At 30.2% G+C, this 16965-nt stretch overlaps 1 protein-coding gene across 2 annotated transcripts; it reads left to right on the top strand.

Moving 5' to 3' along the window:
- Nucleotides 8422-14042, top strand: LOC109707755 (cytokinin riboside 5'-monophosphate phosphoribohydrolase LOG3). Of its 2 annotated transcripts, XM_020229278.1 has the most exons (7): nucleotides 8423-8646; nucleotides 10063-10160; nucleotides 10338-10368; nucleotides 11029-11128; nucleotides 13122-13192; nucleotides 13346-13489; nucleotides 13790-14042. In XM_020229278.1, the coding sequence occupies exons 1-7, from the start codon at nucleotides 8527-8529 to the stop codon at nucleotides 13808-13810; spliced, it is 585 nt and encodes a 194-aa protein (XP_020084867.1). In that variant the 5' UTR covers nucleotides 8423-8526; the 3' UTR covers nucleotides 13811-14042. The 2 variants fall into 2 exon arrangements, with proteins under 2 accessions (XP_020084866.1, XP_020084867.1); XM_020229277.1 differs by lacking the exon at nucleotides 13790-14042 and having other exon boundaries at nucleotides 8422-8646; nucleotides 13346-13701.

Here is a 16965-nt window from a genome sequence, read left to right as displayed (position 1 = left end):
TAATGTTAATTAAAATTAATTAACCAATTAATTATTAATTAAGAGTATTTAATAAGTGAAATAAAATGAATTATCAAGTAGGAGTTTAATGTATTAATAAATAAATAAATAAATTACGATTACGAGGGTAAAATTTGATATATGTTTGAAGCTTATATTCTTATTGGAGGGTAAAGTTCAAATGTCATTCCTGTAGTTTCGCACTTTTCATTTTAATATCCTGTAATTTAAAGTGTATCAATTTAATACCCTATGGTTTTTTTTTTTTTTTTTGTTAGTCCTTCCGTTAACTTTTCGTTAAATCATGTATAAAAAATTTCAGATACCCCATCAATAATTTATAGAATATTTACTTTAATTTTCTTTAGTTTTAACCTTGTTACTAATTTAACAAAAAAAATTAGTGAAGGAAATAACAAAAAGAAAAAAAAATAAAATCACGGAGTATGAAAGTGATACACTTTAAACTACGTGATACTAAAGTGAAAAAGTGCGAAACCACGAAAGTGGTATTTGAAGTTTTTCCTTTATTGAAAGTATCCTTGTAAAGCAATCTTGAATCTGCTATGTTTGAGACTAAAGCATATAGGAACAGTTTTCTAAAAATTATGTTTCCCAAATTTGATTTGTGTGCATGAAAATATATCATTTGGTTCGTTTTTAGGATTCTTTTGAAAAATTCATCAAATTATTATAATATTGTCGAAGTGAAATCACACAATGATAAACATAGTTACAGATAGTGATTGCAATGATAACGATAGTGGTGGTGACAGCAGTTGCTATGATAATGGCAGAGGATTGAAGTTATTTTCGACAGATGTCCATATTTTAAACCTTTGTTTCAACTATGTCGTATAACCATAATCTGATAGTGCTTTTTCCAATAGCTTCACTCAAATCAAAGCTCGCTAAGTATCCAAATTGGGCTACTAGTTTTAAGCCCAACAGGGGTTTAGGCCATAGAGACACAAAATGACTTGGGCCTCCAAATAAACCTAGCTAGGTCACAAGCTATCACTGTACCAGTTCAATTTACTGATAAAAAATTGGCTAAATTGCACTTTTGGTTAGGGATGTCAATGGGTATGGATACCCGAAATTTTATCCGAATCCGAATCCGAATAAAACGGATATATCCGATGCTAAATGGATATGGATTCAGATGTGGATATCAAAAATAGAAACCTGACGGATATAGATTTTGACTGTACCCAACCAGAACCCGAACCCGACTCGAACCCGAATTTATTTTGATGTTATATTTGAATTTGTATTTTAAAATTTTAGATTTAATATAATATAGTTTGAAATATTGAAAAAAAAAATAATTGTTTCGGGTTCAAATCTTCGGGTTCGGGTTTCGGATTTTTTGTCGGGTTTGAGTTTGGATATGAATTTTTATAATCCGTCGGGTTCGGGTTTGGGTCTCAGGTTTGGAGTCGGATTCGGGTTCGGGTTTTTGAAAATCCGCCCCGAATCCGACCCGTTGACACCTCTACTTTTGGTTCTCAAACTATAAGGCTGGTAACACTTCAATTCTTAAATTTTAATAATTTACCATTATTTCTTGGTCCGACTTTTTAATTATTACAATCAAATCACATGGCCCAATTTAGTATACTAAATATTGATGTGTCACTAACATAACAGCGACGAGTCATCCTAAATATTGCTATATAATCAACTACAATATTGTTACATCAGCATACATACAACACTATTTAGTCAAATTAATTAAACTGTAAGAAATTAATTATAATAATTTAGAAGATCAGAGTGTCACGTGCCTTATACTTTGAGGATCAAAAGTAGGATATATGAAGCAAAAGTCAATTAACTTACCTAACAACCTTTGCATGCATCATCAAAGTGCCTTACATATAAATACACAATTAGACAAACATTTTACATAATCTCAATGTACCATCAATGCCTAGAATATTAGGTGGATCTTCTAAATTCCAACTTTATAATAAATAAAAAAAGATTTAAAGGTGATGATGATGATTTAAAGGTGATGATGAGGTGTTATCCACCCAATCATCATCATCATCAAGGGATCATAAGATTTGGGTGGGATCCAATACATTGCATGCATGGTATATATCCATGTTTTGCTTTTTAATATAAGATAAGACAAAACTCACCCATCTCATGGGCATCTCTTGTATAGGCCATGCATGATCTTAGTTGAAGACACTTCTATTTTCTTCTTTTTTCTCTTTTTTTTTAATTTTAAATTGTGTGTGTGGGTGTATCTCTCGCAATCTACCATTCATGTTAGATGTTACCAAAAGGGGAATGCAAATTAAAGCCAAAACTTTAGGGCTAGAAAGAAGGCTTTGTTCGTTGTCCCCCAGTTTCAGAACAATATCATTTTCGTGTAGAAATTATTTGATTTGGCTGGAACTTTTACGCAACTACAGTTTTATAGAAGTATACACCGAAAAAAATAGTAGTTTTCTGATCCGAAACCTCATTTATTCTCTCTAACTATCCTTATAGAAGTTTCAGACTTCTGATTTATTGAACGCTTAGAATTATATATTTCAAGCAAAAAAGCTTTTTTGTATGTTTGGCCAAATGAAAACATATATAAAAGCATAAAAGCATTTATATTGAGCTTTAAAAAAAAAAAAAAGTATAGGCCATGCATGATCTTAATCAAAGACACTTTTTTGTTTTTTTTGGAGTGTATCTCTTGAAATCTACCATTCATATTAGGTGTTACCAAAAGGGGCATGCAAATTAAAGCCAAACCTATAGGGGTCGAAAGAACGTTTTGTTTGTTGTCCCCCAGTTTCACAACAATATCATTTTTGTGTAGAAATTATTTGATTTGATCGAAACTTTCACACAACTGCAGTTTTATAGAAGTATACAGAAAGAAATAGAAGTTTTCTGATCCAAAATCTTATTTATGCTCTTTACTTATCGTTATAAAAGTTTCAGACTTTAGATTTATTGAATGCTTAGAATAATATATTTCGCGCAAAAAAAGCTTTTTTGTATGTTTGGCCAAATGAGAACATATATAAAAGCATAAAAGCATTAAAATTTATATTGTGCTTTTTCTTTTTTTCTACCCGTTTTGTTTATTTCATTTAGAAATAAACTTAGCTAGAAATGTGAATCAACTAGGATTCGAACTTGGGTCTCGGGTATCAACCACCAAGCCCTTTGCCGCTTACTTTTTAAACAAAAAAAAAAGGAGAAAGGTAGCAAGATACCCGCTTCGATCTTTTTTTTTTCGTTGAGAAACTTGGCTAGAAATGTGAAGCAACAAGGACACGAACTTGAAATCTCGAGTACCAACTATTAAGTCCTTATTCAGCTATGCTAGGTGAGGTCCATATATAATGAATTACTTTGTTAATTAAGCCACATATCTTGTTAATTTGTTTATGGGATATTGTGCGTGAACACAAAAGACAAATGGTAGATTTGATGCTTGTCCTAGGGATCTCTCTTTGATTCTTAAAAAAACTTGGATCTCTCTTTGATTCTCTCTCTCTCTCTCTCTCTCTCTCTCTCTCTCTCTCTCTCTTGCAGAAGAATAAAAAAAACAAACTTTTGCAAAGTGGAGATCATGAATTATTTCATTGTCGAACTTTAGCTAAATATACAAATCTCCATGTCTCTTTTAAATGTAATTTCCATCTCATAGTGTCGAATAGAAGAACAATATATATGGTCAGAATAAGTTATTCAATAATAATTTATTCAGTATTAATTTTTTTTTTCTCATGATTAGAAACTAAGAATTTTGCTTTCGCTTGTTGAAAATTTTTATCATACATAATTTGTTAGGATAATATATTTTACCAGTAATGAAACTTATCTTAACAATTTTGAAAAAATAATTTAAAAACTGAATATGATTTACCATGCTAGACATTTGCTTTTCGCCTGGGTTGAGGTAGACTTTTTGAGTGCTGAATGAAAAGATGATGTAAATGTGTTGACGTAGACTTTTGAAATATATTGATCATTTATGTTTACTTAATTAAATAAAAAAACTCTAGAAATTAACAACTATTTTAGTTATTAATCATTGTTTTTAAATTTATTTGTACAAATGATTAAAATTATTAAATTTGATGAGCTTACAGATAAATATGATCATTTCTTTTACTAAAAAGCATCCAATAATAAAAAAAATAAAAGTTAAAACGCGTCGCTAAATATAGTAAAGTTGAGGGGTCTCTATGCATTGTTACCCTTATTCATTATATCATGTGTTCTATGCCATCTCCATTGCTGTGGTTATATATGCTTTCACCTAGAGATGTCAACGTGTCGGATTCGGAGTGGATTTTTAAAAATCCGAACCCGAATCCGACTCCAAACCTGAGACCCGAACCCGAACTCGAACCTGACGGATTTTAAAAATCCATATCTAAACCCGAACCCGACCAAAAATCCGAAACCCGAACCCGAAAATTTGAACCCGAAACCATTATTTCTTTTTTCAATATTTCAAAATATATTATATTAAATCTAAATTTTTAAAATACAAATTCAAATATAACATCAAATTTATATATATATATATATATATATATAGTATATATAATATATATATATATATATAATAAATATAATATAATATATAATATATATAATATTATATAATACAAAATAAATTCGGTTCAGGTTGGGTACATTCAAAATTCATATCCGTCGATTTCTATTTTGATATCCATATCAGAATCTATATCCATTTACATCGAATATATCCGTTTTATTCGATTCGGATAAAATTTCGGATATTCATACCCATTACATCCTACTTTCACCTGCACCCTTTGTCCCCTGGTTTGGATAGGTATTTAGAATAGATGCAAATGAATGTGGAATCCATGTTTTTCTCTTCTTTTTTCCAAAATGAAAATTCAATTATTTTTCGATAAATAATCAACAATTTTTTTCGTCACGTAAGTGCTGAAAAAATTATATAAATAATATATAGTTCTACATATAGAAAGTTAATACAACTTTAAATATTGGGCTTGTTTGGTTGCACGCATTTGCAACTGCAGTGCAGTTGCAAATGCGTGCAGCCTCAATTTTTTGTTTGTTTAGTGTAGTTGAGTTCAACTGCTGCAGTTCCCACTACACAAGAAGGCCAAATGCTGCAGTTGGAACTACATCCAAATTGGCCGTAGTTCCAACTGCAGCAGTTGGTGAGGGATAGATCACCCACAAATTCAATAATAAATAAATAAATAAATAGCTAAATAAATAAATAATATATGTATATAGGTAAATAAAAATACTTGTAAATAAACTCATACTAATAAATTTTTAGACAATGCAAGCTTGTGCAAAAATTAAATTTTAATTTTATTTTATTAAAATATAAATATAGTTTTGTTTAAAAAAAAATTATAGAATGTGATCGTGTTATGTTAATTTAATAAGTTTTATTAATTAATAATTATTAAATTTGATATAAAAAAATGAGAGAATCGTTTAAATTTAAAGTTGATTTAACATTATAAAATTAAATAAATTAAAATTTTAAATGTGTCGATTAATAAGTTGAAGAATATTATATATATCTACTTATTTATTTATAAATAGTAAATTTAAATGATTAATAAACTTATACAATTATTTTATGTTTAGTGAAGGTAATCTCACCACTCTATCTATCTGAAAAAGGTGACAAAATCACAAATACAACTATCAGCTTCAATATACAACAGAAAATGTAACTGCACGCAGTTGCAACTGCGTAAAACCAAACAGACTAGGTGTAGTTACAACTGCAGCATTTACAACTACATGTATTTCAACTACACTGTTTCTACAACTACATCCAACCAAACACCCCCTTATATAGCTACTCGATTTGCTCACGCGAGCACAAGCCTTTTGTTCATGCATAGTTGCAACTGCACGTTAGTGATAATTGCATCAAATGCAACTCAGTGTTTGGTTTGATATATTTAACTCCAACTGCAGTAGTTGAAGAGAACAATTTTAAACAAAAAGTAAGTTTACATCCTTAATTATTTTTTAAAAATATATATATATAATATAATATATATTATATATATTATATATAATATATATAATATATATATATATATATATATATAATAATATATATATATATATATATATATATATATATATATATTACATTAGAAGTTAATTTAGCCATTATATATATATATATAAAAATAAAAAAATTTAAAAATTATTTCTCAACCGCATGCAAACCAAACAAATTATTTACAGTTTCAGCAGCGCTTTCTACTACATCCAACCAAATATGATGCATGTAATTGCAACTGTTGTATTTCCAACTTATATATCTCCAATTGCTCTATATTTGTAATTACATCTAACTAAATGGTGTGATAGATAATAAATTTTTAAAAAATAATGAATTTTAATTTTTTACATAAGTTATTTAAATGGTGTAAATTATATTTTCTAGATCAGATGTTGTTATTAAGTTATTATTCATTACTATTATTATGTTTTCTTCTTTTTTTTTTGTTTCTATGTACGAATTATGAGAACATGGAAATACTAAAACCAAACTTCAATGCACTATATATATATATATATATATATCTATGATCATTTGATGCACTTAACCCCAATGAAAAGAAGGGGTATGTGGTCCCTCACACTCTATTCCCATGAATAAAAAAAAAAAAAAAACAAAAAAACAAAAAAAACAAAACTAAAAAAACTTTTCATTCTTCTAATGCTAAAAACTATAGTAAAGTTTTTCTGAAATACATATCAAGCACTGTCCCTAACGTAGGTGGAAAAGAACTTGATTATTGGTGGCTGAGATTCCAAGTTCGGAGCACAGTTACTTTATATTTGCAGCTAATTTTATTTCTAAAATATGGTACATAAAATAATATTCTTCATATATAATTGATGCATTCCTATCCTAGAAATTGTTGCGTGCTTGATGCAAAAGCACATTAATTTCAAACATGGCAATCCTAAAATTCTATGATGAAATTTTAAATTTAAAATTAACTTGTCTATAAAAAATAGTAAATTTGAACAATAATTAATCTTTATGAATTGAAAGAAGCTAGGTCCCTTGAATGATAGGTTTTTAAAGCTTGTAATCTACATTGATTTTAAATACTGTAGATTATACTTTGTAAGTTGAAACTTTAATGTTAAGATATATTAATGTTTTCTTAAGCATAATTAATGCAAAATGCGTACGGATAAAATCAGAGTGCGTATATTACACTAATTTCTTATGTCCTATATCCTAGAATGTCTCCCATAATGTGGCAGGTACTGGTGCTAAAATTAATGTACCTGCATATATTAATTAGGAAATTAAAATCAAAATTAATGCACCTGCCTATATTAATTAGGAAATTAAAATCACGTTGTCCTAACAGGTGACAATTTTCTGATGCTATATATATATATATATATATATATATATATACATACAAGTTTACTGAAATTAAAAAGGCTAGATTACACTTTTGGCCGTTCTCAAATTATAATTTATTGTATATAATTTCCAGTTTGATATTTTTAAATTATTATGATTAAATTTTACAATTCAATTTAGTTGAATAACTTTTGATGTGCCGTTGATATAAAAGTAATGTAGCAGTACTGTGATTGATGACGCAATAACGATTAACATATCATATTACTTCCACATTAAAACATAACTTAAATCGATCTCTTCTATATACAACTCCCATGCATATAATTACATTCATGCGATAACGCGCATTAGATATTAGCTAAACAACTTTTTTTTGTTTTTCTCTTGTCACCATGTGTAGGGGCGAGCAAAGTGTGTACCGCCAGATGAGAGAGTGTGATGTTCTATTTATTTTCGTAAATAATAACACACCAGATGACACTACTTCAATTATTAAACTATAATTTTGAGAGTCGCCAAATAAACCGAGAAGTGAAATATTAATCTTTACGACCGAGAGGGGTTGAAAGAAACAAATTAATAAAGAATCTATTAAAATTCACATACAAATAATCACGCATCCATGAATTTATAGGCTTAAACTTTTGAAGCAAAAAGAATATTTAATCAGATATGTCACATTCTTGAATTCTGAGAACACCCATCATTGAGTGTTGGCTCGTGTCTCATTTGAGGTTACCCATTCATGCATCTCACCACACACACCTCTCTCTCTTTCTCTCTCTCTCTCTCTCTCTCTCTCTCTCTCTCTCTCTCTCTCTATATATATATGTATATATATAAATAAAGAAGAGAATAATACATAATATATATGGATATATATATATGTATGGGTGGCGCACTCCCAGGTGATCAAGGTCTCTAGTGGATTATTGTTTGCACTCATGCTGTGTCACACCACTCCCACAATATAAGAGAAAGAGAGAGAGAGAGCCCAACATATACATATATATATATATATATATATATATATATGCAGTGTCTCTAGCTCTACAATTAAGACAAGAGAGATAAATACATATAGAGAGAGAGAGATCCAGCTAGAGAGTTTAATTAGGACATTAATGGAGAGGGAGAAGGAGATGAGGCCATCAAGATTTAAGAGGATATGTGTGTTCTGTGGGAGTAGCCAAGGGAAGAAGAAGAGCTACCAAGATGCTGCAGTTGAACTTGGCAAGGAATTGGTACATGCTCTTTCTCTCTCTCTCTCTCTCTCTCTCACGCACGTACGCGAGCGTAAAATAATTGTTATATTATAAAAGCTTAAGCTGATAGATAACTATGTTTAATTTGGTATCTTATTATATGCGGCAACTTTTTTCGTGCCTAGCTCAAAATAGTAGATTTTAAACTATGAAAATAGTAGATTTTAAACTATGAAAATAGTAGATTTTAAACTTAATTTGGTAACTCCCGCTCTAATTAATACTGTGTGAAACAATTGTTATGTATTAAAACTACAACTATGGTAGAATTTAAACCAAGAAATTCCTACTATAATATCATATGAAATAACTATAATATGTTAAAAAAACTTAATTAAGCTGCTAGAGAACGCGCGATGCTTTAGTATTCTGGATATATTCAATATCTCTCTTCTTTCATTTTGCTTCTATTGCATTTTGAGTTTAGATGTTGTTGTTATATGGATGTTGCTTGAAATGAAGGATAAGACAAGTGTTTTTGTATTAATTGCATTATGATATATTGGTTTTCTATTTAGTACTATTTTTTTTTTTCTATTCAATATCTCTCTTCTTTTAAAAATACTATGTACTTTTAAAACCCCTTTTCCATCTCCTCAGGCTAACATTGTCTCAAAGTACACCAAAGGAATCTTCTCTGTTCCGAGCATTGAACTTGCTAATCTAGAAAAAGCTATTAAAACTATTTTCAGATAGTCCCTTATTATATTGATCTTTTGAAAAACATGCATAATATTAGAGTCCATCATAAGAGTTCTTAAGTTTGATTCCCCATCTATCATTGTATGGTTGTTATTCCCGTCTATTATTAAGCTGTCTTTTCTGTAGCCTTTTCAGCAAATACGCGTGGCATAATTTACCTAACATCCACTAATATTGATTTTCGTCGGGTGTAATGTTGTTTGATAATATACGATCTTGTAATATATTTAGGATAAACATTTATATATTTTCACAACCTCTTTCAGAAGTAAAAACAAAAGTTCTAAACAGTCAAATATACTCTTAAGCTTGTTATTTTTTACTAAATGATCGATCTTTTCGTTACGACGGTATATATATATATATATATATCAGAGCTTATTCTAATTAAATCTCTTCATTTTATGAGTTCATAGGTTTGTTCTCTACCTTCATCATTCAAGACTTAGGCGTTGTTTGGGATTGCGAGCAGAATGCATTTATTTATGTATGATAAGAAAGTGCGCCAGAAAAAACATTTTGTCATTAGCTCCGTCACAGTAGAAATTTTAGATAAATTCATTTGCTAAACATGCTGAGGCTACTGTAGCTGAAAATAGAAACAACGAGCGGTGAAGTCAGAAAAGGGATGTGTGGAGTTTCAGTTTCTCTCTCTCCTCCTATATATATATTTAATAGTTTATTACTTGTCAGGTGTCAAGAAATATTGATCTGGTGTATGGTGGGGGAAGTGTTGGGCTAATGGGTTTGGTCTCCCAAGCTGTGCATGATGGTGGGAGACATGTCATTGGGTATGTAAACTTCATTATGGGCCAAATATTTTAAGAATAATCAATCTTCAAGTACAGCAAAAGGAGGGGTGAAAGATATAAGAATAATGAAAATGTTCTTTTTTGTTTTCTCTGAATCTGAGTAAAAAATCCAAGGGTTTAGAAACTTAATTAATTTGTCCATGTTATGTAATGCAGAGTTATTCCCAAGACTCTCATGCCTAGAGAGGTATGTTTGCTGCTAATTTTTTATGCTAAATAAACAGTCCATCTCTCTCTCTCTCTCTCTCTCTCTCTCTCTCTCTCCTGCTGCTCACTGTCCTTTTCTTGTTTTTGCTTTTTTTTTTTATCTCATATAATTTACTCCTTTAATTTAGGTAATGATTATCAGAATTTATGATGAATTTTCTTACTGTAAATATTTAATATATATTTATATATTTATAATTTATCTAAAATATTATTAATAGTATATGAATAATATTTCTTTTTTTTTGAGAGATAGATAGCACGCTATCCACTTCGTTTATTTCATTTAGAAATAAATTCAGTCTCCCGTATTTTTATTTATTTTTTTATTATCCCATCCACTTTTTTTTTTTTCGTTAAATCAGTGACAAAGTTAAAACTAACATGTATTAAAGTTTTTTGTATACAATCTAACGAAATATTAACGGGTGAGCTGACGAAAAGAGAAAAATGAAACCGCAGGATATTAAATTGGTACACTTTAAACCACTGGATACTAAAGTGAGAAAGTGCGAAACCATATAAGAAGTGGTATTCGAAGTTTACCCTTTAATAAAATAAAGGAGAAGTGATGTAAATGCCCTTTTTAATTTTTTATTTATTTATTTTGGGTTGTATGTGTGTGCTGTATCTTTTGCAGATTACAGGAGAGACAGTGGGAGAGGTGAAAGCAGTTGCAGATATGCACCAGAGGAAGGCTGAAATGGCCAGGCGCTCTGATGCCTTCATTGCCCTACCTGGTTAGTGATTCCTATATATACACCTGCAGATATGTTTACCACTGATAAGATATATACATCCATCCCAAGTATGGATGCAAATGGATCTAGAGATGTCAACGGGTCGGATTCAGGGCGAATTTTCAAAAATCCGAATCCGAACCCGACTCCAAACCCGAGACCCGAACCCGAACCCGAATCCGAACAAAAATCCGAAATCCGAATCCGAACCCAAACTCGAAAATTTGAACCCGAAACAATTTTTTTTTTTCAATATTCAAAATATATTATATTAAATCTAAATTTTTAAAATATAAATTTAAATATAACATCAAATTTATATATATATATATATATATATATATATAAAATACAAAATAAATTCGGGTTCGGGTTCGGGTCCGGTACAGTTAAAATCTATATCTGAATCCATATCCGTCGGATTTCTATTTTTGAAATTCATATCCGAATCCATATCCATTTAGCATAAGATATATCCGTTTTATTCGGTTTCGGGTTCGGATAAAATTTCAGGTATCCATATCCATTGACATCCCTAAATGGATCCGGAGTGGTCGAGCTTTCGTTCCGATCTATCCTGAATGACGTGATAAGTGGGAGTCAGAAGTAAAAAAAAGAATAATAATGATTCATTTCGAATCTAAAGTAAGAAAATGAAGTGGAAGATGGGGGATCCCTTTCTTCTCTCGATCTGTTTTAATCTGTCAAAAAAATTGCGAAAAATTCTGTCTCCGAATGAAACAGTAAGTGAAGGTAAAAGAATAAGATAAAGCGTTAATTGTGTATAGCTCCTCGTAAACATATCGAAATAACAAATATATTTCTACAAAATTCAACTTTTTATTTTTTGTCCCTCCAAAAGTATTAGTCCTAATGTCTTCAAATATACTCCGTTAGTATCTTTGAAAAAATATAACATGAGTAAAATATTTAACCCTGATTAGTGAATGAGTTAAATTGATTTTTTTACTTTTCTTATATTATTGGGTAAAATATTTTCTATAAGGATATTTCTGCATAATTCTAATAATTAGGACTTTTGGAGGAATATATTTGTAAGAACCAAAATATCATTTCACTTATCGATCTGCTACTTTAACGATAACAACCAGAGTAATAAATATGAATATTACTAAACTTTTGCAGAGATAAAAATAAAAAGTTGAATTTTGTAGAGATATATATTTATTATTCGGTATGTTTATAGAAAATTATATACAATTAACCATAAAATAAAGTAAATCCACTTTGACAGTTTGACCTGCCTTAAAAAAGGGTGGGAGGTGGGGACCTCTCCCGTCCCTGAATCCGCCCAGTTTGTTTCTATAGGCCGAAGGCACTTAAATAGAGATTAAAAAAAAAAAAAAAAAAAAAAAAAAAAAACATCCTTGTCTTTTTGCACTTAAATAAAATGGCAAGCTCCATGTTTGACTTTCTCTTAATTGCATATATTGTTAGCTCCTAGGAGTCTTTTTTTTTTTTATCCATGAATAATTTATTCTGTATATATTTTTTTGTTTACTTAAAATATTTATAGTACTTGATAGATGAGAAGTAAATCTATATGTTTAGAATAACATATTATGAATAGCTTTTCAGTCATCTTTTTAAAATAAAATAAATCATATCATAGATAAATTATATTATCATCCTAATAAACCCCGGCTTCCAAGACCTTGCAACTATAAAAAAGAAAAAAAACCTCATAAAATATGAGATATTACAGAATAACTTATTCTGATATCCAAAAAAAGCCCTTGGTTTACGTTAGGAATACACCCTCCTAACATGCATCAAAGAGATTAGGAAAAATTTCGTCTAACGAAACGGGTAAAAGATAAAAATTTAACCCATTAAACAATTAAAATGAGGCATCAACCCACAACCTCTAGTAACTGAGTTCAAGTCAAACTTTTTTTTTCATTAGAATTAGAGCATCATCAATGTTTTTATAATTAGTTTAATCTTGTCACTAATTTGGATTAGTATGCAGGGGGATATGGAACTCTAGAAGAGCTACTTGAAGTAATCACATGGGCTCAACTGGGCATACATGACAAGCCAGTAATTAAATTTTCTCACAAAACTCATTCCTAATTCACATGCAAATGATTTAATTAATTAGTTCCTTAATCAGTTCCTTTTTGATTGTTCATTGTTGGATTTTTTACAGTATTGAGATGCAAAATTATTCACTTCCAAATTCAAAATTTGTAGGTGGGATTGCTCAATGTAGATGGATACTACAACTCACTTTTATGCTTCATTGATAAAGCTGTTGAGGATGGTTTTATTAGCCCTAGCGCGCGACATATCATTGTTTTAGCTCCAACCGCGAAGGAATTGGTCAAGAAATTAGAGGTAATAAGATTAATTAAAAGCACATCACTTGAATTGAATTTATAAGAGTTTGAAAAGTAAATTTACATGCATGGTGTACTACTTAATTATTCAGATATATATGTATATATGATAATATCTTACTTGAGGACACATTTTGAGCAAAGAAATATTGTTGTAAAACATCTTTTTTAACCCTTTTTTTATCACATTATATTGTCTCATTTATGTATCAACCATCTTTTATAATAATGTTGGTGTGAAAAATATTAAATTTGGGTTTAATTTCTCTTCTTCTTCTTCTTCTTCTTCTTTTCCTAGGATTATTTTCCTTGCCATTAAAGAGTTGCTTCTAAGCTGAATTGGGAAATGGCACAATAGGGATACTACAAGAAGTGTGTTTGTTCCAATGTAGTAGAAAGGTTATTATATTTTGAATTTAATTTGTTAGGGGCAAATTGGAATTAGAAAATTTTCCAATTTTGGCAACATTAAACATGTTTTTTTTCCTTTCCTTTTCCCTTTATTGCTTTTTGTAAATTATTGTTGGGGGATCTTTTATATTTATAATAGATCAGCTCACCTTATATATATAGATATATATATATATATATATATATATGTTATCTATGTTTCAAGTTTGTGCATGGTATATAATATTCAGTTACTACTCAAAAACGAATATCGAAATGTGTGTTCGAAGTTGAAGGTGGCGTACGGTTATTTCTGATCCCCTTTAATATACTGTGTATCTTTATTTGTCGCTCACCTCATTTTCTCACTGATTCTGAACACTACAATCTTTGGCATTCTTGAGTTAGTTTAGTTAGTTCTGCACTTGATTTTACAAAACAAACAAACCGTAGTCGAAGTCGATGTTTGATGTTACGTTTGATAGTCAAAAAATGATCATAATTTCGAGATTATTGTTACTAACTAACTCGACTGAAAATGAAATGATTCAGTAATAATCTTAACACCACCGCTTATGCATGGTAATGATCGATGAATCATCATGCGATACGAAAGACGAGAGCGCAATGCATAATCTGCCTTGTCCTTTAGAATTTAATTTGATCAAACCCTATTTTGAGTTTGAATCCAACCATAAATGGGCTTGTGGCCCAGTAATGTGGATTTTTTTTGGGCCGAGATTTTGTATGGATACTTCTCAGCTCCGTTCGCGCTTGGTCCAAAAGTGTTGGAACAAAAGTAGGGGCGCGATATGGGCAACACGACCCACATCCACCGCAACGGACCGGGGGCCAACCCGTCGCACCAACATGGTCCCCGTCATCGGACAGTAAGTGTCAAATCGTACTTTCTCACCAAGCGCAACTAGTTCTCGCTTATGAAAACGAACAAATATGTTTCCCGTCGCACTTTCTCACCACGCGCTGAAGGTGTCGGCCGGGCCGGGCCGGGCTGGGCCGAGCAAGCCCGTTTGTAGCCCAACTTAACTTCAAAGAACACAACTACAAATCAAACAATGTTGCTTGATCAAGACTCATGTAGTGTGACCTACCATAAAATAGATGAAGTGTCAACAACATAATAGTGCACAGATCCCAACAATTTTAAAAAAAATTAGTACAAAACCTTTTGAATCATCTACCTAATTACTTATGGCAATGTTAACCAAAGTCCATGTGATTATTCAATTACAAGCAATTCTTATGTGATGTCACATTATTATTCCCAAAGTATATATATATGTATATATAAATGTTCACATTTCCAATGCTTGAACTCAACCATATTTAGCATCATAATATGGGATTAAACAAAGAACAGGGTTTAGCTTGGTCCATTGACTTGTCTTAGTCAAACTTAGAAAACCCAAGTGTGCACACACACACACACACAGATATATATATATATATATATATATATATATATATATATATATATATATATATATATTAAATATGTTAATTATAAGAAAAAATGTGTAAAATTTTGGATAGTCCTTTACTATCCTGATATTCATGTAAACGTTTTAGCCTCTGAACCTAAAAATAAAAGGACCTAATTTTTACATTTTAGAATAAGGAGGTAGTGTAGGGACCATCCATACATTTTACCCAAATTTTAAAAAAAAAACACTTTGGGAAACACTAGCTTAAACTAATTAATCCATGTCCTTTCCTTGTTGAGCACCTTAAATAACACCCATTAATTAATAACAATTTGGCGCACAAAAGTAGGATAGGTTTATCTAGGGATCAACACATCTTTCTTTTTCTTTCTTTTTTTTTTTCTTTTTTTTTTTTTTTTTGGTAGTTTTACTAGTCATGCAACATGAGAAAACCCTAGTCAAATGTGTGATATGGTCTTGGTTTTTGCCTCTATTTTCTAACCCCTCACCCCTCTATAGTTAGGATTAATAAAATGAAACAAAGATTTGTTTGCAATGAGCATGGATTTGGTGCACATGGTAGAGTTGCATCATAGCCTCTTAGTCAAATTAATTATGAAGGGGTGAATGTGGTTTTGATGCAGCTAATTTAGCGTCAAGTTCCTGAAAAATGCGATCAATGAAGCTGAGTTGAAAATCTTTAACAACCATAACATTTTGCACGAGCTTCAGATTTCAGCTTACAACTCTAATTCGGAAAACACTTTTCAAGGTTTACCTGTCAACAGCATAGCAATTATGGCTGATTGGCCTCCGTTTTTATCTTTTTAGATTATTTTTCTGAAATTTTATATATATATATTATAGTATATAATATATACCTATATTATATCATAGTATATATATATATATATTATATATATATATATTACTATATATTATTTTGAGTCTGGTTATTTGGTTATTTTTTATGGATTATGTTTATTAGAGATATATTAGAACTAATTATTTTCGTACATAGTAATATTCGGATATCGGCCCTAATATATAGATGTGGCGTTTGGTTAATGTAATCAATTTTTAGAGTTGATTAATTGAAGCCCATTACTTGGAAACATTTTTCATTTGGTTTGAATTATATTACTCAACAAGTTGATCCACTTAAGGCCAATTTAGTAAAGTGTTATTTGAGTAGTACTAGTAAAAAAAAAGAAAATTATATTAAATTCAGCGAAACTACTTATCTCTTATGATAGGTAGGATTCTGAAATTACATTTTCGTACATGAAAGGAGAAACAGAAGTAGGGCTAAACAGGTCTGTAGAAGTCAATTTAATTACGGCTCAGAATGCTTTGATGAATCTTCAAATACTTAATGAACAAGATAAGAAAATGATGAATCCATACAAATCCAGGTATTTGTTGGAATGTAGTTAATGTTGATCATTAGGGTTGTCATAGTTGTTGGATTTTAGTTGACAAATGTGAATTCATACAAAACTTAGGTGTTTTTGTTACTTGTTGGAATTTAGTTGTTGGTTAGGGTGGACATGATTGACAAAGACATGAACAAACAAAAGTAAAAAAACCTCATTTAGGAATCTTTGACTTCCATTTCTAACATTCTTAGGACAAAGAT

Source organism: Ananas comosus, linkage group 3, assembly GCF_001540865.1.
Source record: "Ananas comosus cultivar F153 linkage group 3, ASM154086v1, whole genome shotgun sequence".
Lineage (NCBI taxonomy): Eukaryota > Viridiplantae > Streptophyta > Magnoliopsida > Poales > Bromeliaceae > Ananas > Ananas comosus.
The sequence above is the reverse complement of the archived record's forward strand: the minus strand, read 5'-3'. Positions and strand labels throughout refer to the sequence as shown.